This window comes from Oncorhynchus kisutch, linkage group LG26 (genome assembly GCF_002021735.2).
Source record: "Oncorhynchus kisutch isolate 150728-3 linkage group LG26, Okis_V2, whole genome shotgun sequence".
NCBI lineage: Eukaryota > Metazoa > Chordata > Actinopteri > Salmoniformes > Salmonidae > Oncorhynchus > Oncorhynchus kisutch.
In genome coordinates this window covers 19,633,812-19,661,402 of record NC_034199.2, presented here as the reverse complement: position 1 = coordinate 19,661,402, position 27,591 = coordinate 19,633,812, and the positions used below count along the sequence as shown (strand labels likewise).

At 45.6% G+C, this 27,591-nt stretch overlaps 2 protein-coding genes across 22 annotated transcripts in view; one reads left to right on the top strand and one right to left on the bottom strand.

Annotated features, from left to right (window-relative positions):
• The window catches only part of LOC109871075 (peripheral plasma membrane protein CASK), a 208,126-nt gene that overhangs the window by 72,394 nt on the left and 108,141 nt on the right, over window positions 1-27,591 (bottom strand). The window lies entirely within an intron of this gene.
• On the top strand, window positions 6,821-18,753 carry LOC109871077 (cysteinyl leukotriene receptor 2-like). Its single transcript, XM_020461899.2, has 3 exons — window positions 6,821-7,073; window positions 15,010-15,355; window positions 15,501-18,753. The coding sequence occupies exons 1-3, from the start codon at window positions 6,985-6,987 to the stop codon at window positions 16,239-16,241; spliced, it is 1,176 nt and encodes a 391-aa protein (XP_020317488.1). The 5' UTR covers window positions 6,821-6,984; the 3' UTR covers window positions 16,242-18,753.

The following is a 27,591-nucleotide window of genomic DNA, read 5'->3' as shown; positions in this document are numbered from 1 at the left end:
GCTACATGAGTGTTTCTCAGCAGAAGTCAGTGGGTGAGTATTCAGCTTGTAAGGTGGTCAACCAATGAATGCATGCATGCAAACACACACACACACACACACACACACACACACACACACACACACACACACACACACACACACACACACACACAAAGACCTGCACATTGACACACACGACCTGTTACATCATAGAATGAGAATACAATAAGTAGACACTGAAGCAAAGTGCTGTAGCAATACTTCTGGATTTTGACAATTAGTCCCTTTATCTACTTCCCAGAGTCAGACAAACTTGTGGATATGTTTTATGTCTCTGTGTCTAGTATGAAGGAAGATAGAGGTGGTTTCACGAGTCAATGCTAACTAGGGTTAGCGCAATGACTGGAAGTCTATGGGTATCTGCTAGCATGCTAGTAGATACCCATAGACTTCTAATACGTCCCCCAAAGGCTAACTCTCTAGCCCTCGCTATCTCCCTGCTTGCTAATTCGGCCTGCTAACTGCTAGCTTGTCCAGCTCCGGCCCGCTAACTGCTACCTTGTCTAGCCCGGGCCTACAAACTGTTAGCTTGTTAGCACAGGCCTGCTAACCGCCTGAATCGCCGCGTCTCAAATGCTCACCGGACCCATATTTACTTTCTATCTCTTTTGACTTTTAATTTGTTTATACCTTCCGGAAACCTGCCTCACCCAATGTGATACGGAATCGCTATTATTTTTTATTTATTTTTAGAACACACTCAAGAACCTCCAGAAGCTAACCAGCTAACTAGCTACAAGCTATTTAGTCATTGTTAGTTTTTTTTTTACCTGGATAACACTCGCCAGGCCAGCTTCCCTGCCCCATCCACCGCTGCCCCCTGGACACTGATCTCTTGGCTACATAGCTGATGCACGCTGGACTGTCCATTAATCACGGTACTCCATTCTGCTTGTTTGTTCTATCTGTTGGCCCCGTTGCCTAGTCTACGCCATTTTACCTGCTGTTGTTGTGCTAGCTGATTAGCTGTTGTCTCACCTACTGTTTTAGCTAGCTTTCCCAATTCAACACCTGTGATTACTGTATGCCTCGCTGTATGTCTCTCTCAAATGTCAATATGCCTTGTATACTGTTGTTCAGGTTAGTTATCATTGTTTTAGTTCACAATGGAGCCCCTAGTTCCACTCTTCACGCCCCTGATAACTCCTTTGTCCCACCTCCCACACATGCGGTGACCTCACCCCTTACTACCAGCATGTCCAGAGATACAACCTCCCTCATCATCACCCAGTGCCTGGGCTTACCTCCGCTGTACCCGCACCCCACCATACCCCTGTCTGCGCATTATGCCCTGAATATATTCTACCATGCCCAGAAACCTGCTCCTCTTATTCTCTGTCCCCAACGCTCTAGGCGACCAGTTTTGATAGCCTTTAGCCGCACCCTCATACTACTCCTTCTCTGTTCCGCGGGTGATGTGGAGGTAAACCCAGGCCCTGCATGTCCCCAGGCACCCTCATTTGTTGACTTCTGTGATCGAAAAAGCCTTGGTTTCATGCATGTCAACATCAGAAGCCTCCTCCCTAAGTTTGTTTTACTCACTGCTTTAGCACACTCTGCTAACCCTGATGTCCTTGCTGTGTCTGAATCCTGGCTCAGGAAGGCCACCAAAAATTCAGAGATTTCCATACCCAACTATAACATCTTCCGTCAAGATAGAACTGCCAAAGGGGGCGGAGTTGCAGTTTACTGCAGAGATAGCCTGCAAAGTAATGTCATACTTTCCAGGTCCATACCCAAACAGTTCGAACTACTAATTTTGAAAATGACTCTCTCCAGAAATAAGTCTCTCACGGTTGCCGCCTGCTACCGACCCCCCTCAGCTCCCAGCTGTGCCCTGGACACCATTTGTGAATTCATCGCCCCCCATCTAGCTTCAGAGTTTGTTCTGTTAGGTGACCTAAACTGGGATATGCTTAACACCTCGCCAGTCCTACAATCTAAGCTAGATGCCCTCAATCTCACACAAATCATCAAGGAACCCACCAGGTACAACCCTAACTCTGTAAACAAGGGCACCCTCATAGACGTCATCCTGACCAACTGGCCCTCCAAATACACCTCCGCTGTCTTCAACCAGGATCTCAGCGATCACTGCCTCATTGCCTGTATCCGCTACGGAGCCGCAGTCAAACGACCACCCCTCATCACTGTCAAACGCTCCCTAAAACACTTCTGTGAGCAGGCCTTTCTAATCGACCTGGCCCGGGTATCCTGGAAGGACATTGACCTCATCCAGTCAGTTGAGGATGCCTGGTCATTCTTTAAAAGTAACTTCCTCACCATTTTAGATAAGCATGCTCCGTTCAAAAATGCAGAACTAAGAACAGATACAGCCCTTGGTTCACCCCAGACCTGACTGCCCTCGACCAGCACAAAAACATCCTGTGGCGGACTGCAATAGCATCGAATAGTCCCCGTGATATGCAACTGTTCAGGGAAGTCCGGAACCAATACACGCAGTCAGTCAGGAAAGCTAAGGCCAGCTTCTTCAGGCAGAAGTTTGCATCCTGTAGCTCCAACTCCAAAAAGTTCTGGGAGACCGTGAAGTCCATGGAGAACAAGAGCACCTCCTCCCAGCTGCCCACTGCACTGAGGCTAGGTAACACGGTCACCACTGATAAATCCATGATTATCGAAAACTTCAATAAGCATTTCTCAACGGCTGGCCATGCCTTCCGCCTGACTACTTCAACCTCGGCCAACAGCTCCGCCCCCCCCGCAGCTCCTTGCCCAAGCCTCTCCAGGTTCTCCTTTAACCAAATCCAGATAGCAGATGTTCTGAAAGAGCTGCAAAACCTGGACCCGTACAAATCAGCTGGGCTTGACAATCTGGACCCTCTATTTCTGAAACTATCTGCCACCATTGTCGCAACCCCTATTACCAGCCTGTTCAACCTCTCTTTCATATCGTCTGAGATCCCCAAGGATTGGAAAGCTGCCGCAGTCATCCCCCTCTTCAAAGGGGGAGACACCCTGGACCCAAACTGTTACAGACCTATATCCATCCTGCCCTGCCTATCTAAGGTCTTCGAAAGCCAAGTTAACAAACAGGTCACTGACCATCTCGAATCCCACCGCACCTTCTCCGCTGTGCAATCTGGTTTCCGAGCCGGTCATGGGTGCACCTCAGCCACACTCAAGGTACTCAACGATATCATAACCGCCATCGATAAAAGACAGTACTGTGCAGCCGTCTTCATCGACCTTGCCAAGGCTTTCGACTCTGTCAATCACCATATTCTTATCGGCAGACTCAGGAGCCTCGGTTTTTCGGATGACTGCCTTGCCTGGTTCACCAATTACTTTGCAGACAGAGTTCAGTGCGTCAAATCGGAGGGCATGCTGTCTGGTCCTCTGGCAGTCTCTATGGGGGTGCCACAGGGTTCAATTCTCGGGCCGACTCTTTTCTCTGTGTATATCAATGATGTTGCTCTTGCTGCAGGCGATTCCCTGATCCACCTCTACGCAGACGACACCATTCTATATACCTTCAGCCCGTCTTTGGACACTGTGCTATCTAACCTCCAAACAAGCTTCAATGCCATACAACACTCCTTCCGTGGCCTCCAACTGCTCTTAAACGCTAGTAAAACCAAATGCATGCTTTTCAACCGGTCGCTGCCTGCACCCGCATGCCCGACTAGCATCACCACCCTGGATGGTTCCGACCTAGAATATGTGGACGTCTATAAGTACCTAGGTGTCTGGCTAGACTGCAAACTCTCCTTCCAGACTCATATCAAACATCTCCAATCGAAAATCAAATCAAGAGTCGGCTTTCTATTCCGCAACAAAGCCTCCTTCACTCACGCCGCCAAGCTTACCCTAGTAAAACTGACTATCCTACCGATCCTCGACTTCGGCGATGTCATCTACAAAATGGCTTCCAACACTCTACTCAGCAAACTGGATGTAGTCTATCACAATGCCATCCGTTTCGTCACTAAAGCACCTTATACCACCCACCACTGCGACTTGTATGCTCTAGTCGGCTGGCCCTCGCTACATATTCGTCGCCAGACCCACTGGCTCCAGGTCATCTACAAGTCCATGCTAGGTAAAGCTCCGCCTTATCTCAGCTCACTGGTCACGATGGCAACACCCATCCGTAGCACGCGCTCCAGCAGGTGTATCTCACTGATCATCCCTAAAGCCAACACCTCATTTGGCCGCCTTTCGTTCCAGTACTCTGCTGCCTGTGACTGGAACGAATTGCAAAAATCGCTGAAGTTGGAGACTTTTATCTCCCTCACCAACTTCAAACATCAGCTATCTGAGCAGCTAACCGATTGCTGCAGCTGTACATAGTCTATTGGTAAATAGCCCACCCTTTTTCACCTACCTCATCCCCATACTGTTTTTATTTATTTACTTTTCTGCTCTTTTGCACACCAATATCTCTACCTGTACATGACCATCTGATCATTCATCACTCCAGTGTTAATCTGCAAAATTTTAATTATTTGCCTACCTCCTCATGCCTTTTGCACACATTGTATAAAGACTCCCCCTTTGGTTTCTACTGTGTTATTGACTTGTTAATTGTTTACTCCATGTGTAACTCTTTGTTGTCTGCTCACACTGCTATGCTTTATCTTGGCCAGGTCGCAGTTGCAAATGAGAACTTGTTCTCAACTAGCCTACCTGGTTAAATAAAGGTGTTCTCAACTAGCCTACCTGGTTAAATAAAGGTGTTCTCAACTAGCCTACCTGGTTAAATAAAGGTGTTCTCAACTAGCCTACCTGGTTAAATAAAGGTGTTCTCAACTAGCCTACCTGGTTAAATAAAGGTGTTCTCAACTAGCCTACCTGGTTAAATAAAGGTGTTCTCAACTAGCCTACCTAGTTAAATAAAGGTGTTCTCAACTAGCCTACCTGGTTAAATAAAGGTGTTCTCATCTAGCCTACCTGGTTAAATAAAGGTGTTCTCAACTAGCCTACCTGGTTAAATAAAGGTGTTCTCAACTAGCCTACCTGGTTAAATAAAGGTGTTCTCAACTAGCCTACCTGGTTAAATAAAGGTGTTCTCATCTAGCCTACCTGGTTAAATAAAGGTGTTCTCAACTAGCCTACCTGGTTAAATAAAGGTGTTCTCAACTAGCCTACCTGGTTAAATAAAGGTGAAATAAAAAAATAAAATAAAAAAACTTGCGCTAACACTAGTATTGTCATTTGCCTTGTTTCAGGGTGGAGCTCATTAGAATAAAACTCCACACGCTTTGCAATTGTTCATTTTTTCATTTTTACAGACACTCTTACCACACCATAGTGCCATCAGACTTTGATACCAATGTAGTGAAAGGGGTCCACAACATTGTAAACCACTATAAAGAAATGGTATAGAAAAGTATTTTGCATTCTGAAAATATAAATTACAGCTTTCGAAATGATCTTGTTGCAAAATAAATTAGAAGTAATTAAAACATGTATTTCCAATACTAAGTGACCCAACTGCTGGGTCAAGAATAACCCAAAATGTGTTCTGTCCACTATTTACCCAGCACTGGGTTGCTTTTTAACCCAGCATTATTTTGAGTGTAGTGGGTGCACATTGGTGGTGGATGAGGTGATTTTCCTCCCTTAACAGAGCTTTGAGGGCACCATAGTGCCCTCCAAGCTCGTCATCAAGCTCGAGACCCTGGGTCTCGACCCCGCCCTGTGCAACTGGGTACTGGACTTCCTGACGGGCCGCCCCCAGGTAGTGAGGGTAGGCAACAACATTTCCACCCTGCTGATCCTCAACACTGGGGCCCCACAAGGGTGCGTTCTGAGCCCTCTCCTGTACTCCCTGTTCACCCACGACTGCGTGGCCACGCACGCCTCCAACTCAATCATCAAGTTTGCGGACGACACAACAGTGGTAGGCTTGATTACCAACAACGACGAGACGGCCTACAGGGAGGAGGTGAGGGCCCTCAGAGTGTGGTGTCAGGAAAATAACCTCACACTCAACGTCAACAAAACTAAGGAGATGATTGTGGACTTCAGGAAACAGCAGAGGGAACCGCCCACAACCGTAAGGCTCTCCAGAGTGTAGTGAGGTCTGCACAACGCATCACCGGGGGCAAACTACCTGCCCTCCAGGACACCTACACCACCCGATGTCACAGGAAGGCCATAAAGATCATCAAGGACAACAACCACCCGAGCCACTGCCTGTTCACCCCGCTATCGTCCAGAAGGCAAGGTCAGTACAGGTGCATCAAAGCTGGGACCGAGAGACTGAAAAACAGCTTCTATCTCAAGGCCATCAGACTGTTAAACAGCCACCACTAACATTGAGTGGCTGCTGCCAACACACTGACTCAACTCCAGCCACTTTAATAATGGGAATTGATGGGAAATGATGTATCACTAGCCACTTTAAACAATGCTACCTAATATAATGTTTACATACCCTACATTATTCATCTCATATGTATATGTATATACTGTACTCTATCATCTACTGCATCTTTATGTAATACATGTATCACTAGCCACTTTAACTATGCCACTTTGTTTACATACTCATCTCATATGTATATACTGCACTCAATACCATCTACTGTATCTTGCCTATGCCGCTCTGTACCATCACTCATTCATATATCTTTATGTACATATTCTTTATCCCCTTACACTTGTGTCTATAAGGTAGTAGTTTTGGAATTGTTAGCTAGATTACTTGTTGGTTATTACTGCATTGTCGGAACTAGAAGCACAAGCATTTTGCTACACTCGCATTAACATCTGCTAACCATGTGTATGTGACAAATAAAATTTGATTTGATTTGATTTGGAAAGGAACTATATAAATGCAACAAATTATTATTATCAACACAGGATGCGAGAGAGAGAGAGAGAGAGAGAGAGACCTTGAGTGAGGTAGAGAGGTCGTAACAGGAAGAGAGATAGACAAAGTTAAAAGGAAGTGTTCATGTCTGATGCTAGTGAAAGATGAATATAACAACACATGATATACAACAAATGTCTTCCGTCAACCCATCTGTTCACTGGCTCAACGGAACCAGCAACGATCCACAAAGGTAAGATTTCTATATTCAACACATCTACAGTTGGTACCAGGCATAGGAGGCGCATGAGTGTCAAGTTTGGGGACCTTCATTCTCACCATGCTTTCCATGCATCATTGTCTACTATTTGTAATATGATGAGTAAATTGGATAGTCATCATTTAGGCAAATAATATAACTCAAACACTGTTTGCAAAAAAATACATTTCAATGCATAGCTGAGCACATGTAGAGTAGGCCTAGGCTAGTATAGGCTATACCAGATATGTCTCTTCTTTGTGCAGGAAAAATGTTTAAAAACACATTTCATGCAATTCTACTACACTTTATACACTCCTCAAAAAAATAAAGGGAACACTTAAACAACACAATGTAACTCCAAGTCAATCACACTTCTGTGAAATCAAACTGTCCACTTAGGAAGCAACACTGATTGACAATACATTTTCACATGCTGTTGTGTAAATGGAATAGACAACAGGTGGAAATTATAGGCAATTAGCAAGACACCCCCAATAAAGTAGTGGTTCTGCAGGTGGTAATCACAGACCACTTCTCAGTTCCTATGCTTCCTGGCTGATGTTTTGGTCACTTTTGAATGCTGGTGGTGCTTTCACTCTATTGGTAGCATGAGACGGAGTCTACAACCCACACAAGTGGCTCCGGTAGTGCAGCTCATCCAGGATGGCACATCAATGCGACCTGTGGCAAGTAGGTTTGCTGTGTCTGTCAGCATAGTGTCCAGAGCATGGAGGCGCTACCAGGAGACAGGCCAGTACATCAGGAGACGTGGAGGAGGCCGTAGGAGGGCAACAACCCAGCAGCAGGTCCGCTACCTCCGCCTTTGTGCAAGGAGGAGCACTGCCAGAGCCCTGCAAAATGACCTCCAGCAGGCCACAAATGTGCATGTGTCTGCTCAAACGGTCAGAAACAGACAGTGAAACAGTGGTATGAGGGCACGACGTCCACAGGTGGGGGTTGTGCTTACAGCCCAACACCGTGCAGGACGTTTGGCATTTGCCAGAGAACACCAAGATTGGCAAATTCGCCACTGGCGCCCTGTGCTCTTCACAGATGAAAGCAGATTCACACTGAGCACATGTGACAGACGGGACAGTCTGGAGACGCCGTGGAGAACGTTCTGCTGCCTGCAACATCCTCCAGCATGACCGGTTAGGCGGTGGGTCAGTCATGGTGTGGGGTGGCATTTCTTTGGGGGGCACAGCCCTCCATGTGCTCGCCAGAGGTAGCCTGACTGCCATTAGGTCCTCAGACCCCCTTGTGAGACCATATGCTGGTGCGGTTAGCCCTGGGTTCCTCCTAATGCAAGACAATGCTAGACCTCATGTGGCTGGAGTGTATCAGCAGTTCCTGCAAGAGGAAGGCATTGATGCTATGGACTGGCCCGCCCGTTCCCCAGACCTGAATCCAATTGAGCACATCTGGGACATCATGTCTCGCTCCATCCACCAACGTCACGTTGCACCACAGACTGTCCAGGATCGGAGACCTTAGCAGACAGTTTTTTTATACGACAAATGACTGGGTAGCCAACTCTGCTGACAATTACAAACATATCAATAAAACAAAACATTGTTCATATAATAGGCCCACTGTCACGCCCTGGTCTTAGTATTTTGTGTTTATATATTTATTTGGTCAGGCCAGGGTGTGACATGGGGTTATTTTGTGTTGTGTTGTGGTATTGGGGGTTTTAGTAGGTATTGGGATTGTGGCTGAGTAGGGGTGTCTAGCATAGTCTATGGCTGCCTGAGGCAGTTCTCAATCATAGTCAGGTGATTCTCGTTGTCTCTGATTGGGAACCATATTTAGGTAGCCTGGGTTTCACTGTGTGTTTGTGGGTGATTGTTCCTGTCTTTGTGTTTGCACCAGATAGGGCTGTTTCGGTTTTCATTATTTCATTTCGTTAGTTTTGTAGTTTCTGTATGTATAGGTTTTCCTTCATTAAAATATATCATGAATCATCATCACGCTGCATTTTGGTCCGATCCTTGTTCTACCTCTTCGTCAGAGGAGGAGATAGAAGAGAGCCGTTACACCCACGAGAAGGGGAGACACAAATAGAATATGACGTCCATCTAAACTAGAGAAGGAAATTATTGGACAAAAACTTACTTAAGTGGCACTAACCAATGATAAAGAGTGAATATGTATTGTGCGCACTCAACCGGGAAATTGCCGATGCTCTCCGCTGGTGCAATTGTCTTCTATTTACAGCAATAACCATTTGCTTTTCAAGCTATGTTTACCCACGATTGTATTTTGAAATATTGTGATATTCCTGGCTGGGCCTCTACTTTTCACTAATAGTCGCAACTTAACAATCATGTATTTGGTATTTGCTGCGCGTGCTGCCCAAATTGCGAGCGCTGCCTTTCCTTCCGACTGTAACCAATTGCTGTTGTTTTTTTAAAGAAGCTAATGATTCTCTGTGGTCAAATCATGCTTTTCTAGCCTAATAATTGTAATTATTTCTGTATAGACAGGAGTAGGCTAATTAGGCTATATAATTTTGGCAATTCAATTTACTTAAGGAAAGTTTAGCTTTCCCTGCCTATGGTACCAGGGCGTCATGCACCTGAAATAACCTTTCCTGCTACCTAGAGCCATAATCCTTATGCCTGATTCTATGTAAATAAATATGTACATTTTTCTGCATGTTATCTAAGCATACCTTTTAACCTGTTCATTTGTCATTTGAATTTAGGACATTTAGGACAATTTAGGACATGCACATGGATTCTTTAAGAACTGTTATGTCTTAGGAGTTTAGTACAACTGGAATATAGTATCAGAACCCAATAATTGAAGCAATTTTTGTATTTTCTGAAGTCTATCAACCTTGCCAGCAGGCATGTCAGCAAAGATACTGTAGTTGAGGTTGGGAACCTGTTCAACAGCAGTAACAATCATCTGACATCAGAGCGCGACGTATGTTTGCTGTTGAATGCTAAAACCTGAATTAAAGACCTCGGTTTAAAAGCTGACAGTGTTTTTATATACTTTTATTTGATTTGGAATCCTGCGGCTCTGTTGGGCTAAATTGCTGTGAGCGCTGCTATCTGTCCTGGGATCCTACCAGATTCCATATAGGGGGAGAGACGCGTAAGCCCAGCTAGCCTAGCTGGCTCGGAGGTCTCAAATGGAGGCCGCTATTGAACGTTTCCAACGTTGCAGGAGCTGTGTTTACTTTGCTTTTTGGACCTCGTTGACTTTCAATGTAGCACCTGCTTGCTTGTGGAGGACTACAGGAGCGAATTAGCTACTCTTAGCAAGCAAGTAATTCAGCTACTGGGGAACCCACGCCCACCTACTTTTTATTTTTCTTCCAACCCAGGAGCCGGATGCCGCTCTGGTCTGGTGGAAGTTTCACCGTCGCGTCGGCTCTCCACAGCCGACTGGCCGGTGCTAGGCAGGGTTCCATCCCCGACTCGGTATCCCCCTTCCCTGGAGAACGGAGCTGATCTCAATCCAACCAACCAGCCATGGAGGTACATCACTCACCGTGGAAGTCGAAGAAGGCGTCCTCTGGTAACGGGGGTCTCCATGGAGATGTTGAGCCCGGAACTGACACAGACCAGAAACAGCTTTGCCGCCCTGGATCCAGAGGTTCGTCTGTGGTGGCTTCCCAATAAAGATCGGATCCGGAGGTACCTGTGTCTTCATCCTCGGCTCTGTCTCCCTCTCCGGTGGCTTCTTCCTTGGGTTCAGATCCCCGGAGCTCTCAGCCTCACCAGACTGCGAGGCTGCCTGAGAGACCGGCCCAATTCAACATCACCAGCTGTCATCATAGGCAGCTCTATGGTGAGAGAAACATCTCGGTCCCCAAGGAAAAAACCCTGTGCTACCTAAGAGCAAGAGTACAGGACATAACAAGGCTGCTTCCGACTGACCTGACACTGCGTAGTCCATGTGGGGTCAAACGACATCAGGGGGGCTAGCTGGGAACAAAAACGGCCCATCATTTTAGGTCCAGTACCCTCGTGGGTGTGAAAGATTCAGCAGACTACTGGTATTACACATCTGGCTAAAGACTACTGTATCTCTGCTGGAGTCACTTTTATTGATCCCTTTGACACCTTCTGGAAACAGAAGATACTTTACATGATTGATGGAGTCCAAATCATCTGGCCTCCTGGACTCTGTCCACGCATTTCAAGGCTGCGTTGAAACAATGACTGGTAAATGATCCAAGACCAGCTCAGTTAATCCATACCATTGCGACAATGAGTCGTCATAATGTGGCACCAAATGTACATGATCTTAAGGGCATTGGTAAACACATTTAATTGATGTACTCCTAATTGCACCGAATACATCTGTTTATCCTCCAGCTATTGTAAGCAGTAATTATGAGCCTATAAACCAGAGTTACACTGTTAGCACTGAGGCGGTGTGCAATAGTAGGAAGACCACTTCATGCAGCTCACCCTACACTATCAGCTCCAATGTAAATAAAATAAGTAAGTCTACCTCTGATAAGCTTCCCAGTAAAGCATTAAAAACAATCAAGCAACCCAGAAAAGTGCTAAAAAATAGTCAATATTAACATATGTAGCCTAAGAAACAAGGTCCATGAAGTCAACTTGCTTGTAACAGATTCATATTCTGACTATCTCTGTGACTCACTTAGATAATACCTTTGATGATACAGTGGTAGCAATACATGGTTGTAACATCTACCGAAAAGACAGATATGCCAACGGAGGCGGTGTTGCGGTCTATATTCAGAACAACATTCCTGTAAAGCTTAGAGACGATAGAATGTTAAATACTGTTGAAGTAATATGGCTCCAGGTTCATCTGCCTCACCTAAAGCCCATTCTTGTGGGAAGCTGCTACAGACCACCAACAGTCAGTATCTGGATAATGTGTGTGAAATGCTTGATAATGTATGTGATATCAACAGAGAAGAATATTTTCTGGGTGATTTAAATATTGACTGGCTATCATCAAGCTGCCCACTCAGGAAAAAACCTCCAACTGTAACCAGTGCCTGCAACCTGAATCGGGTTGTCAGTCAACCTACCAGGGTAGTTACAAACAGCACAGGAATTAAATCATCAACATGTATTGATCACATTTTTACTAACGCTGCAGATATTTGCTTTAAAGCGGTATCCAAATCCATAGGATGTAGTGATCACAATATAATAGCCATATCTAGGAAAACCAAAGTTCCAAAGGCTGGGCCTAATATAACGTATAAGAAGTCATACAAGAAGTTTTGGTGTGATTCATATGTTGATGATGTAAAGAATATTTGCTGGTCTGTGGTGTGTAATGAGGAGCAACCAGATGCTGCACTTGACGCATTTATGAAACTACTTATTCCAGTTACTAACAAGCACGCACCCATTAAAACAATTACTGTAAAAACTGTTAAATCCCCTTGGACTGATGAGGAATTGAAAAAGTGTATGCTTGAGAGGGATGAGGAAAAAGGTATGGCAATTAAATCTGGCAGCCCAACTGATTGGCAAACATACTGAAAATTAAGAAATCATGTGACTGAACTAAATAAAAAGAAACTACACTATGAAACAAATAAATGATAGAAAGAATGATAGAAAAAGCTTTGGGGCACCTTAAATAACATTTGAATTCCATAAAGTCAGTGTGGAAGAGGTGAAAAAAGTATTGTTTTCTATCAACAATGACAAGCCACCGGGGTCTGACAAAAATGACTGAGGGTGATAGCAGATATTGCCACTCCTATTTGTCACCTCTTCAAAGTCTACAGGAAAATGTCTGACCTCAGGCCTGGAGGGAAGCTAAAGTAATTCCGCTACCCAAGAATAGTAAAGCTCCCTTTACTGGCTCAAATAGCTGACCAATCAGCCTGTTACCAACCCTTAGTAAAATTATGTTTGACCAGATACAATGCTATTTTACAGTAAATAAATTGACAACATAATTTCAGCATGCTTATAGGGAAGGACACTCAACAAGAACAGCTCTTACAGAAATGACTGATGATTGGCTGAGATAAATTGATGATAAAATGATTGTGGGGGCTGTCTTGTTAGACTTCAGTGCAGCTTTTGACATTATCGATCATAGGCTGCTGCTGGAAAAACTGATGTGTTATGGCTTTACACCCCCTGCTATAATGTGGATAAAGAGTTACTTGTCTAACAGAACACAGAGGGTGTTCTTTAATGGAAGCCTCAAACATAATTCAGGTAGAATCAGGAATTCCCCAGGGTAGCTGTTTAGGCACCTTGCTTTTAAATTTTTTTACTAACGACATGCCACTGACTTTGAGTAAAGCCAGATTTGATATGTATGTGGATGACTCAACACTATACACGTCAGCAAATACAGTGACTGAAATTACCGTAACACTCAATAAAGAGCTGCAGTTAGTTTCAGAGTGGGTGGCAAGGCATAAGTTAACCCTAAATATTTCTAAAACTAAAAGCAATGTATTAGGAACAAAACACTCACTAAACCCTAAACATCAACTAAATATTGTAATAAATGAGGTGGAAATTGAGCAAGTTGAGATGACTAAACTGCTTGGAGAAACACTAGATTGTAAACTGTCATGGTCAAAACATATTGATGCAGTAGTAGCCAAGATGGGGAGAAGTCTGTCTATAATAAAGCGATGCTCTGCCTTCTTAACAACACTATCAACAAGGCAGGTACTATAGGCCCTAGTTTTGTCGCACCTTGACAACTGTTCAGTCGTGTGGTCAGGTGCCATAAAAAGGACTTTGCAATTGGCTCAGAACAGGGCAGCACGGCCCTTGGATGTACACAGAGAGCTAACATTAATAATATGCATGTCAATCTCTCCAGCTGAAAGTGGAGGAGAGATTGACTTCATCACTACTTTTATTTATGAGAGGTATTGACATGTTGAAAGCACCGAACTGTCTGTCTAAACTACTGCCACACAGCTCGGACACCTATGATTACCCCATAAGACATGCCACAAGAGGTCTCTTCACAGTCCCCAAGTCCAGATCAGATTATGGGAGGCACACAGTACTCCATGAATACATGGAACTCTATTCCACATCAAGTAACTGATGCAAGCAGTAGAATTAGATTTTTCAAAACAGATAAAAAACACCTTGTGGAACAACACCTTACAAACATCAGCACACACACACGATAACATTCAAACTATATATACACAGGGATTTAGCACTAAAATCAATTAAAATGCTGTGTCACTCGACACTCTCTCTCTTGTCCTCCACTGACAATCCTGTTTGCATGCACTGACTTGAGTATATAGCATCCTGCCTAGCATATCTTTGTTCCATGGTGCACCTTGGAAGGAACCACTTACTAGGGGAAATGGGGGGGGTTGTACTCTTTGCTTTGTCCAGTCAGTGTGCCCCCTCTGCAAAATACAGCTGACAGATATGTTTATGAATAATTATTTAAAACATTAATTAATTAATTTAACACCTGTAAATGTTAAAAACAGGACAAATCTGAGGGGACATGTGCCTAAGGTAGGTAATTAAAATATGCAATGTGTGTTTGTTTTGTTTGTGTGGTTGTTTGTTAATAACAAGATTAAGTTTCCCATGTGGAAGTTATCTAGTCTGATATTGCATTGTATGCACTCACTTGCCAAGTTAAATAAAGGTTACTGTATATCTGCTTCCTTCATTCCTTGATATTATTAAATTAATGTTAATTCCAAAGAAACCTATCCTGGGTGTTTTCACCAGATCTTCATAATAACTGCAGAAATGAACGGAAACTCTAACTGGCTTTCGTTTGTATGTTTTTGTGGCTTCATGTCTTAGAAAATGTGATGTAAGAATAACTCAATAGCACACACACACACACACACACACACACAAAGTTATCATTACTGTTTATGCCCCCATCTCCCGTCGCTCATTCCCTTCTCTCCTCTCTCCCAAATCCTCCTCCCTTCCTCTCTCTCCTCTTCCAGACAGTGCTGGTTACGTCCTGACCCCATCGACACACAAGTCAAACCCTGGCTCTACCTGGCCCTGTCACTCCTGGGTTTCCTAGCCAACGGCCTGACCCTGAGTGAATTCATGAGGTCGGGGAGGACCCCTACCGTCATCCTGACCCTCAACATGGTGACCTCTGACCTCTTGCTGTGCACCAGCTTCCTGTTCCGGGTGGTATACTACCGGAGGGGTCACATCTGGTCTGGAGGGGACAAGGTGTGTCAGGCCGCCATGCTAACCATGATAACAGTCTTCTACGTCAACCTCTACTGTAACATAATGCTGCTTCTCTGGACCAGTGTGACGCGCTACGCCACCGTGGTATGGATACCTACAACAACAAGTCTTCAAACTTAAATGGATTGATTTTGAATTAGGTTGTTTTTAATATTAAAAAAATATATATATATAATACGTTTCTCAATCAACAACTCCATTTTGCTCTCAAATCTTTCCCTGGCTGTAGGTGCGGCCTTGCCCTGCTCTTCTCGTGCCCTTCACTAGGCCCAGAGAATGCTGGGTACTCTGCCTCGTCACCTGGGTAACTGTGGTAACGGTGGTGAGTGCCAATGTGGTATTTCAGTTCGGACGAGGAAAAGGAAGAGAAGTAGACAGCTGCTTTGACATGTTGGAGAATCACCACAGAGAAGCGTTAAACAACCAACACTGCCTGGGGGTGGCCCTGTTTTTTGTGATTCTCACCTTTATTCTGGTCAACTATGGGGGATTAGTGTTGTATCTGCAGAAGATCAGGGGGTCCAAGAACACAAACACAAGTGAAGGAGGGGCAAGGGAGGGACGTGGGGTGAGTACAGGGGTGACCGCAGGGGATAGGAGGGTGAGTTGTGAGGTGGAAGAGGGGTGTGGGGTGAGTTTAGGGGAGACGGAGGGCAGGGGGGAGAACATTCAGGGTGTAAACTTGGAGGTGTATTCAGGGGCAGGAGAGAGGCAGAGGATGAAGAGTGGTAGTCTGAGAGTACGAAGGAAGATCCTAGCTGTGGTTGTGGTGTTTGTGGCATGTTTCCTGCCCTACCATGTTCAGCGTGCAGTGACCCTGCTCTCACCACATGGGGGAAACTGTGAGAAGTTGAGAACACAATGGAAGGCGAAGAATGCAACTATAACCATAGCAGCTCTGAGCTGCATTGTACATCCCTTACTCCATCTGGCCTTGCGCCACCTGCCCTGCTGCAGAAGACTACAGTAAAAGATAGACCGAACCCACCCACCCACTCACTGCTGTGGGCAACTGTAAGAGGCCTAGGTGGTTGAGAGAATGCCAAGAGTGTGAAAAGCTGTCATCAAGGCATAGGGTGGCTACTTTGAAGAATCTAAAATCTAAAATATATATTTGATTTGTTTAACACTTTTTTGGTTACTACATGATTCGATATGTTATTTCATATTTTTGATGTTTTCAGTATTATTCTACAATGTAGAAAATAGTAAAAATAAAGAAAAACCATTGAATGAGTAGGTGTCCAAACTTTTGATTGGTACTGTATTCAGACCCCTTCACTTATTTTGTTACGTTACAGCCTTATTCAAAAGTGTATGAAATAAAACAAAATCCTCATCAATCTACACACAATACCCCACAATGACAAAGCGAAAACAGATTTTTTGATATTTTTTTGCAAATTTATATAAAATAAAATGAATACCTTATTTACATTCAGACCCTTTGCTATGAGATTGAGCTCAGATGCATCCTGTTTCCATTAATCATCCTTGAGATGTTTCTACAACTTGATTGGAGTCCACCGGTGTTAAAATCAATTGATTGGACATGATTTGGAAAGGCACACACTTGTCTTTTTAAGGTCCCACAGTTGACAGTGCATGTCAGAGCAAAAACCAAGCCATGAAGTGGAAGGAATTGTCCATAGAGCTCCGAGACAGGATTGTGTTGAGGCACAGATCTGGGGAAGGTTGCTTAAAAAATTATTCAGGTCACCAAGAACACCGTGACCTCCATCATCCTTACATGGAAGAAGTTTGGAACCAACAAGACTCTTCCTAGAACTGGCCACCCGGCCAAACTGAGCAATTGTGGGAGAATGGACTCTTTGGCCTGAATGCCAAACGTCATGCCTGGAGGAAACCTGACACCATCCCTATGGTGAAGCATGGTGGTGACAGCATCATGCTGTGTGGATGTTTGTCAGTGGCAGGGACTGCGAGAATAGTCAGGATCGAGGGAAAGATGAACGGAGCAAAGTATAGAAATATCCTTGATAAAAAACTGCTCTAGAGTGCTCAGGACCTCAGACTGGGGTGAAGGTTCACCTTCCAACAGGACAATGGCCTTAAGCACACAGCCAAGACAACGCAGGAGTGGCTTTGGGACAAGTCTCTGAATGTCCTTGAGTGGCCCAGCCAGAGCCCGGACTTGAACCTGATTGAACATCTCTGGAGAGACCTGAAAATATCTGTGCAGCAACGCTCCCCATCCAACCTGACAGAGCTTGAGAGGATCTGCAGAGAAAAATGGGAGAAACTCCCCAAATACAGGTGTGCCAAGTTTGTAGTGTCATACCCAAGAAGACTCAAGGCTGTAACCACTGCCAAAAGGTGTTCCAACAAAGTACTGAGTAAAAAGTCGTAATACTTTGTAATTTTTTTTGCAAACATTTATAGAAACCTGTTTTTCCTTTGCCAGTAAACGCACTGTATTTGTAATTATTACTATTTAAAAATGTTTTGCCTGTTATTTTGTCATTAATACGTGCCACACATCAGTTTGCAAACATTGTAAAAAATAATAATAATTAAGTTAACAAAGCCACATACAAACACGGTCCGTTATAGTACAATTCATGTTTTGTTTAGTGTTGTGGCTTTGCTGGCATGCATCTAAAACAAATTGGGGAAGTCTGGCCAATCAAGATTTACATGCTAAAATCACCACCGCAAGCAACTATCCTGCACCATTCCCAGAAATTTGTGGGAAGGTTGTATGCAAAATAACCATAGGACAACCACACTCTCATCAAGCTCTAAGAAACAAATGGTTCTCAGAACGTTATGTGCTGGCTGGGAGTACTGCCTCTGACCGATATATAGCACAAACACAGCTGATAATAGCTGTCACATCACAAAAACACATTAGAATGTAACACGGATCTTTTAACAATATATACATTTTCAACACAACAACAACATGCATTATTTGGCTATATTTTCTCTTCAGCTACATGAGTGGTTCTCAGCAGACGTCGGTGGCCCTTAGCCTGTAACTTGGTTCCCTACGGTCTTCCTCTCACCACCTCTCACCCAGACAACTGAAAATAACTCGCAAAAACCACGCATGCAAACAGCGTCAGAAACACTCAGTCACAAACTCAAACACACCAACTCTCACACACTTCCCCTCCTCAAATGTAATACCATAGAAACACAGTCAATAGTACAAACGCAAAAGCGACAAACAGGAAAATGGATGCTACACATACACCTTCCTCATTTCAACATATCATACAACCACAGTGCCTTCAGAAAGTACTCACTCCACTTGACATTTTTCCACAATTTGTAATGTCACAGCCTCAATTTTAAATGGACTAAATTGAGATTGTGTGTCACTGGCCTACACACAATACCCATGCATGGACTCACTCTGCGTGCAATAATAGTGTTTAACATGATTTTGCACGCCCAATTTTTCAGTTTTTGATTTGTTAAAAAAGTTTGAAATATCCAATAAATGTCGTTCCACTTCATGATTGTGTCCCACTTGTTGTTGATTCTTCACAAAAAAATACAGTTTTATATCTTTATGTTTGAAGCCTGAAATGTGGCAAAAGGTCGCAAAGTTCAAGGGGGGCAAATACTTTCGCAAGGCACTGTATCTACATCAGTGTCTTAATCCTGACCTGGGTGCCGCTCACCCGCTTTGCCACCCTCATCTAGCACACATATGCCACCCGCCCCAGCACCGACCCTGCTTCCCCACGTCTTCTTCACCAGACTGAGGAGGGTGGGCTTCACCGTGTGCGCCCGGGTGGTGGTGCTGGCCAGAGTACCCGTGGCAGCCTGTCGATGGGGACAATGGTGGCGGCCATTGTGATCTTTGTGTGTTTCCTGCTTGTGCTGACATTGTACGTGGCCAAGCATATGGAGGTCGCGGCGGTGCACCATCGTCAACAACTCCCAGAGGCTGCTGGGAAAAGTGTTCCGGAACATTGTAGTGATCCAGGTGGGAGTTCTGTTTTTGGTTTGTTTTGGTTTTTACAAATGAAGTAGACTTCAATTCACTGATGTAGTTGTTTAGTTTATGACTGGTTTTATCCAGGGTTTTTACGTCTCATCTAAACCCTTTTCTCCTTTCCTCCTCTCAGGTGGTTCTGATAGTGTGCCTGCTTCCTCATCACAAGTTCATCTTTATCTCTATGGTCCAGCACAAAGTTGACCCAGCCACCACCGCCACCAGGGGGCCCTGCCATCCTCTCTCTGTCATCATCTTTTATCCTTTAAATGAAAGGTGCACTACGCAGCATTTTCAATAGACTATTAGATAACTATAGGCAATATTTGTCACATTTTTTTTCGGTTCAAGAGCACTTCCAGAAGAACATCATGTTTTGTGGAGTTAAGTTATCATCAGTCATAGGCATACATGAAGGAAAGTTTGAAGCCGTCAAACATCGAAACAGTATGTTGATTTTTGATTCAGGTCAAGAACTGCCTGCTTTGTCTCGCTGCGCTGCGGAGTGCCACCAACTCGTAAATGTATTTCCTGTTGGACAAGACCCGTCCACAGAAGCCCAGAAAACAATCATCAGGCGGGCCTACCATGCAGGCCACTACCAGAGTCAATCCGAATTGTGGGAGGTTGGAGGTGACTGTGTAATAAGGGTCAGGGGCCTTGGAAAGAGTCACCCAGGGGGAACTGTCTAGGCAGTGCTCTGTAAAGACTTCTTACATTGACCACTTTCATCACTTCAGGAGAAGTGAGACCAATGTTTTTACCAGGTGCTGCTGTTTTTTCTTTCCTACTTTATTCAAAGAGCACCTTGTATATTTATTAGGGAGAATAAATGTGGAACTGATACTGTAAGGCCCAACACAGGAGATGAGAAGCAGGTACAGGGAGTGAAACATTTAATACAGACGGACATGCAGCGAAACAGGAACAGCGTCTGGACATAAACACGACACGGCAAACAATGCTACTACAGGGAACAACCCAGAGGAGCAGACATCGATGTAACAGTAACAGGTGTGTATGATGACGGGTAGCCTGACGCCCTCGAGTGCCAGGGAGGGGGAGCAGGAGTGGCTTATACAGTATGCGGTGTGCTTGTGTAATACATATGTAAAAATGTGTATTATAAATCTTATAGGTGTAAAGCGGTATGTGTTTAATCCTGCAGGATGTGTGTGTGTATTGTTCTGTGAAGTGTGGGTCTTGCAGATGGCTGTCCTCTGGGAGGACTAGACAAAGGCAGACAGGCGAGAGAATCTGCCACACTCCACTGTACACACACACACACACGCACACACACAGAAAGAGAGATCGAGAGAGAGAGGATGAGAGGAAGGGAGGAAAAAATCCCCACTGGTATTGCCCAGAGGCAGCAATTATTACTAACCTACACTAGCTTCAGCAGAAGACTTCTGCCTTCAATCTTTAACCTGTACCCTTTATGCAGAGCGCACACTTTTTATATTTCCTTGTCTGAATATAATAGTCAAAGTGCTACCTTTTCAAACAACAATAATCATGTCTCTGAGTTTATGCTAAAAAGAGTGACTACCACATTTACATTTGATATTTGAGTCATTCAGCAGACACTTCTGAACACCCAGAGCTGCTTACAGAATGTGTACGGTCGCACGCGTGAGTGTGTGTGTGCATACAAGCGTGTGATTTTTTAAAAATAGAAACGTGTCCTTCAGTCAAGCATATACACTTTCACACATATTAAGCTCAATTAAGGTAACCAACACAGCATTTTAATCAAAGGCATTTATTTTGGCTCCACTTTAAACCTGATTTATCCTGGCTGTTTATAGCAGATTAGGGCTGTAATTCACAATATCTCTACCATGGCTCACACTCATTAACTATGCCAGTGGTCCACAGGGGGGGAGGGAGAGAGAGAGAGAGAGAGAGAGAGAGAGAGAGAGAGAGAGAGAGAGAGTGTGCGCTAGGACTGGGTGGTATACCGTATTTTACTATATACCGGTATTGATGTAAGGACCGGTTTGGGTTTTTACTTTACCTTCCATAACAGTGTTTGGTTTGTTAAATGTGATTCGCCGTGTGTTATGCCCATTTCTATAGTTTACTCTGCTACTTGAGTCATCTCTCACTCAAGGCATATGCATATATGATGAACAGAGAGTAGCAGTAGTGTAAAAGAGGGGTTGGCGGGTGGTGGGTGGGACACAATGGAGATAGCCCGGTTAGCCAATGTGCGGGAGCACTGGTTGGTCGGCCCAATTGAGGTAGTATGTACATGAATGTATAGTTAAAGTGACTATGCATATATGATCAACAGAGAGTAGCAGCAGTGCAAAAAGAGGGTTTGGGGGGGTGGGGTGGGGGCTTAATACAGCCTGATACCAGTGCTGGTGGAGGCCTAAATCAGCACGGTGCAACAGTATCTTCTAAATCAAAGAGGAATAGGCAAAGCATGAATATGTTGGCTACATGAATTAAGATTTAATGTAGCCAAAGATTATAGGGTCCCCTAGGAAACACTGAACATCACTTTGGTTCTTACTCTGTCACAATAACTCATCCATGGAATTTTCATTCGTTGTCATGTCAAACAACACCGTATTCAAAGTGTCCACTATTAACTAGAGAATTAGAATAAACATTATACTGCCATGATTCCAAAAGTTCACGCAAGTGTTTTGATCTAAATCGCAATTGCAGCATTTGGTTAAAAAATAAGGCCTCGTATTTTTGCCCATATCGTGGCAGCGTGGAAATGATCTCAAACGAGTGCAGAAAATGCACAAACTGATTGTCACGCCCTGGCCATAGAGAGGCTTTTATTCTATATTTTGGTTAGGCCAGGGTGTGACTAGGGTGGGCATTCTAGTTTCTTTATTTCTGTGTTTTGTGGGTAGTTGTTTTCTGTATAATTTATGCTCCTTACAGAACTGTTTCGGTTTCCCCTCTTGTTTATTTTGTTTGAGTGTTTGGTCAAACTGCGCTTTGGTCCAATCCTCATTACGACGAGAGCCATGACAGAACTACCAATCACCAAAGGACCAAGCAGCGTGGCCAGGAGGAGCAGGGATCCTGGGCCCGGGAGAAGAGGGAGTGGAGGACCTCATGGACATGGGAGGAGGTTATGGCAGGAAACAAGACCCTGCCATGGAAACAGGCGGAAACAGCAAGGGAGGGACAGCGGCGATACCAGGAGTCACGGCAAAGAGGCAAATACGAGAGGCAGCTCCAAAGAATGTTGGGGGGAGGCACGGGGAGTGTGGCAGAGTCAGGGTTCAGACCTGAGCCAACTCTTCGTGCTTACGGTAGGGAGCGTGGTACTGGTCAGGCACCGTGTTATGCGGTGGAGCGCACGGTGTCTCCAGTGCGCGTTCACAGCCCGGTGCGCTACATTCCAGCTCCCCGCATTGGACGGGCTAGAGTGGGCATCCAGCCAGGTCGGATGGTGCCGGCTCAGCGCTCCTGGTCTCCAGTGCGTCTCTTCGGCCCAGGATATCCTGTGCCGGCTCTGCACACTGTGTCTCCGGTGCATCTGCACAGCCCAGTGCGTCCTGTGCCAGCTCCCCGCATTTGCCGGGCGAAAGTAACCATCCAGCCAGGACGGGTTGTGCCGGCTCTACGCTCAAGACCTCCAGTGCGCCTCCACGGCCCAGTGTATCCGGTGCCTGCTCCCAGAACCAGGCCTCCTGCATGTCTCCCCAGCCTGGTGAGTCCTGTGGCAGCTCCACGCACCAGGCTGCCTATACGTCTCCTCACTCCAGTGATGATCCATGGAACGAAGCCTCCAGTGATGATCCATGGAACGAAGCCTCCAGTGATGATCCATGGCACGAAGCCTCCAGTGATGATTCATGGCACGAAGCCTCCAGTGATGATCCATGGCCCGGAGCCTGCAGTGAGGATCCATGGCACGAAGCCTCCAGCATTGATCCGCGGTCCGGAGCCTCCAGCGACCGTCCCCGGTCCGGAGCCTCCAGCGACCGTTCCCTGTCCGGGAGCCTGCAGCGACCGTCCCCTGTCCGGGAGCCTGCAGCGACCGTCCCCGGTACGGAGCCTGTAACGACGGTCTCCAGCCCGGAGCCTCCAACGACGGTCTCCAGCCCGGAGCCTCCAGCGAGGGTCCCCAGTCCGGGGCCTGCAGCGAGGGTCCCCAGTCCGGGGCTTGCAGCGAGGGTCCCCAGTCCGGGGCTTGCAACGAGGGTCCCCAGTCCGGGGCCTGCAGCGAGGGTCCCCAGTCCGGGGCTTGCAGCGAGGGTCCACAGTCCGGGGCCTGCAGCGAGGGTCACCAGTCCGGGGCCTGCAGCGAGGGTCCCCAGTCTGGGGCCTGCAGCGAGGGTTCCCAGTCCGGGGCCTGCAGCGAGGGTCCCCAGTCCGGGGCCTGCAGCGAGGGTCCCCAGTCTGGGGCCTGCAGTGAGGGTCCCCAGTCCGGGGCCTACAGCGAGGGTCCCCAGTCCAGAGGCGCCACCAAAGTGGGGGGAGCCAGAGGTGGAACGGGGTCTGCGTCCCGCACCGGAGCTGCCACCAAAGTAGATGCCCACTCGGACCCTCCCCTATAGAGTCAGGTTTTGCGGCTGGAGTCCGCACCTTTGGGGGGCATTCTAGTTTCTTTATTGCTATGTTTTGGCCGGGTATGTTTCTCAATCAGGGACAGCTGTCAATCGTTGTCTCTGATTGGGAATCATACTTATGCAGCCTTTTTCCAACCTGTGTTTTGTGAGTAGTTGTTTTCTGTATAGTTTAAGCTCCTTACAGAACTGTTTCGGTTTTCCCTCTTGTTTATTTTGTTTGAGTGTTTTGTGATCAATGAACACTCTCCATGAACGCTGCGCTTTGGTCCGTTCCTCGTTACGACGAGAGCCGTGACACTGATGGAAATGCAGGAAATGATTTTATGTTGAAGTTGAATTGAACAGTATAAAACAATCAGAATGGAGAAAGACCCATTGAAATCATTTGGACTATATGTGATACCACCCTAGAGTCACACACTACTCATAAAGCAAATGTAGAACTTGAATTCATCAAAAACATAAAATACCGCCAAATACGGTCAAAAATGAACATATGATATGATATTTTGGCCATATCGCCCAGCCCTAGGGTGCGCCACTACAGTGGCTGTTGCACATTTTCAGAGCTGGATTGTCTATATCCAAATGCCAGGAACCCTTGGTTCCCATTACATGATAGTTATCAGTAGACACACCCCATTCCACTCAGTCATAAACAACATTAATCATACTTTTAAGAAGCTTCTGTGGCCACTAACACACATAGACCTGAGAGGGTCAATGTCACTCTACCAGCTAATGTATACAGTAGGAAAAGGAAAAGCCTATTAAGATCACTCTGCTAGTGCTGCCGCTTTCGTCCCTCCCTCGTTCTCTTTCGTCCCTCCCTCGTTCTCTTTCGTCCCTCCCCTCGTTCTCTTTCGTCCCTCCCCTCGTTCTCTTTCGTCCCTCCCCTTGTTCTCTTTTGTCCCTCCATCCCTCTCACGGTCTCTTTCTTCTCTCCATTCATATGGAGAATGTGACATTTCCTCCATATTGAGCTATCAGCCGTTACAGATAAGACCCATCTCTCTTCAATTCACTGTCTGGTTGTTTATCAGAGTGTAGATGAGTCCCACTGGCCCCTCTTACAGAAATAACACAACTTTCGGGAAGCAGCAAGCATTCACTTCTCTCTGTTGCTACAGTTTGAAGAGTAGAGTTCAGTTTTGTTTATGTATATCAACAGAGCTTGTTTGCCTACCACTGTATTGCTGATCCAGTAATTACGTGTATGGTCTATGTCTCAGTGGCTCACTGCCCACAGTGCTGACACCACACATAGCGAGGTGAAGGCTTTGTTATGTGCGTGCGTGTGTTTGGTCTTTGTTAAGAGATAACATCACACACACAAAGAACACAAACCAGAGACAACATACAGTTACAGCGTCGACAATAAACTATTCAGTTCAGTGGACATAGCGAGTATGCAGTATTTGAAGGGAAAGAGACAGTGCTTGCCATGGAACAATGCATATGGCTTGTTTCTGCATTACTCTACAACAAATAGAGCTTGTAGCCCTAAAACCCGGAGTTACCTCTGGTTTGTTCAGCCATCCCTATGAGGAAAATGATTGTGGAAAGTTTTGGGATAAACGCTGAAAATCAGGTCTGAGGTTAACACAGGCTTAGGAGTGTAACGCCCGTCTTCCTCCTCTTCTGAGGAGGAGTAGTAGGAAGGATCGGAGGACCAATGCGCAGCGTGGTACGTGTTCATGGAGAGGAGACGTACTGGAGGTCTGGAGAGCAGGGCTGGCACCATCCGTCCTGGCTGGATGCTCACCCTACCCCGGCAGATGCGGGGAGCTGGGATGTAGCGCACCGGGCTAAGAACACGTGCGCTCCACCGCATAACACGGTGCTTGACCAGTACGATGCCCGCCATGGTAAGCACGTCTTGGAGAGCTGTAGCGCCGAGCTGGCACAGGACGTGCAGGGCTAGGGAGGTACACAGGAGGCCTGGTGCGTGGGGCTGGCACAGTCGTCACCAGACGGCTAGCACTTACCTCAGGACGAGTATGGAGAGCTGACTCAGGTGACATCAAATCCCAGACCCGCTCCATCGGGCGGATGCCGTGCCTCATAACCAACACAGCAACTCCCTCAGTACTCTCTCCTCCAATCTCCCCATTAACTCCCTCACTGTCTCTGCTTCGCTTCCGTCGCTCACCTCCAATTTCGCCCTGACCGGCTCTGGTTCCATCCTTGGCTCCTTACGATAAGCACGGGGAGTTGGCTCAGGTCTGACTCCTGACTCTGGCACACTCCTCGTGTGCCTCCCCCCAATACATTTTTGGGGCTGCCTCTCGGGCTTCCTTGCCAGCCGTGCCAACTCTCAGCTGCCTCCAGTTCCTCCTGTGGACGGCGATACTCCCCAGCCTGTGCCCAGGGTCCCTTGCCTTCCAGTATCTCCTCCCATGTCCATTTCTCCAGATAGTGCTGCTGCTCCTCACCACGCTGCTTGGTCCTTTGGTGGTGGGTGATTCTGTAACGCTCGTCTTCCTCCTCTTCTGAGGAGGAGTAGTAGGAAGGATCGGAGGACCAATGTGCAGCGTGGTACGTGTTCATGATGAATTTATTCAACACAGAACACTAAAACAAAAATAACAAGAGAACGAAATGAAACTGAAACAGTTCTCTCTGGTACAGATATGAAACAGAAAATAACTACCCACAAAACCCATGTAGGCAAGAGCTACCTGAGTATGGTTCTCAACCAGAGACAACAACTGATAGCTGTCCCTGATTGAGACCCATACCCGGCCAAAAACAAAGCAATACAAAAACATAGAAAAAAGAACATAGAACGCCCTCCCTAGTCACACCCTGGCCTAACCAAAATAGAGTATAAATAGCCTCTCTATGGCCAGGGCGTGACAAGGAGATCTAATACGTTTTGTTCTATGCGATAATATCAGTTAATTAACATGAGCCTTTTTGTGCTTTTTTTAATGACATAAATGCTTCAAAATGCACAAAGAAAATACATTAGCTGATGAAGATTATCTCGTAGAACAAAACATGTAAGATCTCCTAAGCCTGTGTTTACCATAGACCTTATTTCGGCGTTTACTCAAAAACGGCATTCATTTCCCTATAGACTTTGTTCAACGAACCATGGCGGAGTTTGTGCCTACAAAAAAGACGCCGTTACTATTTCTCTCTATAGCCTAGAGTGCACACGGAACGCAGACGTAGCTACTGTTTGATTGCAAGAGATACAATGCTTTCAGAAAGTATTCATACCCCTTAACTTAGTCCACATTTTGTTACAACCCGAATTCAAAACCCATAATGACAAAGTGAAAACAAAATGTACTTAAATATTCACACCCGAGTCAATACATATTAGAATCACCTTTGGCAGTGATCAATTACAGCTGTGAGTCTTTCTGGGTAAATCTCTAAGAGCTTTTCAGACCTGGATTGAATTTGACATTTTTTTCAAGCTCTGTCAAGTTGGTTGTTGATCATTACTAGACAGCCATTTTCAAGTCTTGCCATAGATTTTCAAAACGATTTAAGTCAACAGTTATTATACCACTCAGGAACATTCAATGCCATGTTGGTAAGCATTTCCTGCCAAATTTGGCCTCATGTTTTAGGTTATTGCCCTGCTGAAAGGGGAATTTATCTCCCAGTGTCTGCAGGCAGGGATTTTGCCTGTACTTAACTCTATGACAAGCATACCCATAACATGATGCAGCCCCACCATGCTTGAACATATGAAGAGTGGTACTCAGTGATGTGTTGGATTTGCCCCAAACTTAATGCTTTGTATTCAGGACAGATAATTTCTTAGCATAATTTTTTTGCAG

Coding starts and splice junctions, on each gene's coding strand:
- LOC109871077 (XM_020461899.2), top strand. CDS start 6,985: ATGAATATAACAACACATGATATACAACAAATGTCTTCCGTCAACCCA. Junction 7,074..15,009: donor ACCAGCAACGATCCACAAAG/GTAAGATTTCTA, acceptor CTCCTCTTCCAG/ACAGTGCTGGTTACGTCCTG. Junction 15,356..15,500: donor TGACGCGCTACGCCACCGTG/GTATGGATACCT, acceptor CCCTGGCTGTAG/GTGCGGCCTTGCCCTGCTCT.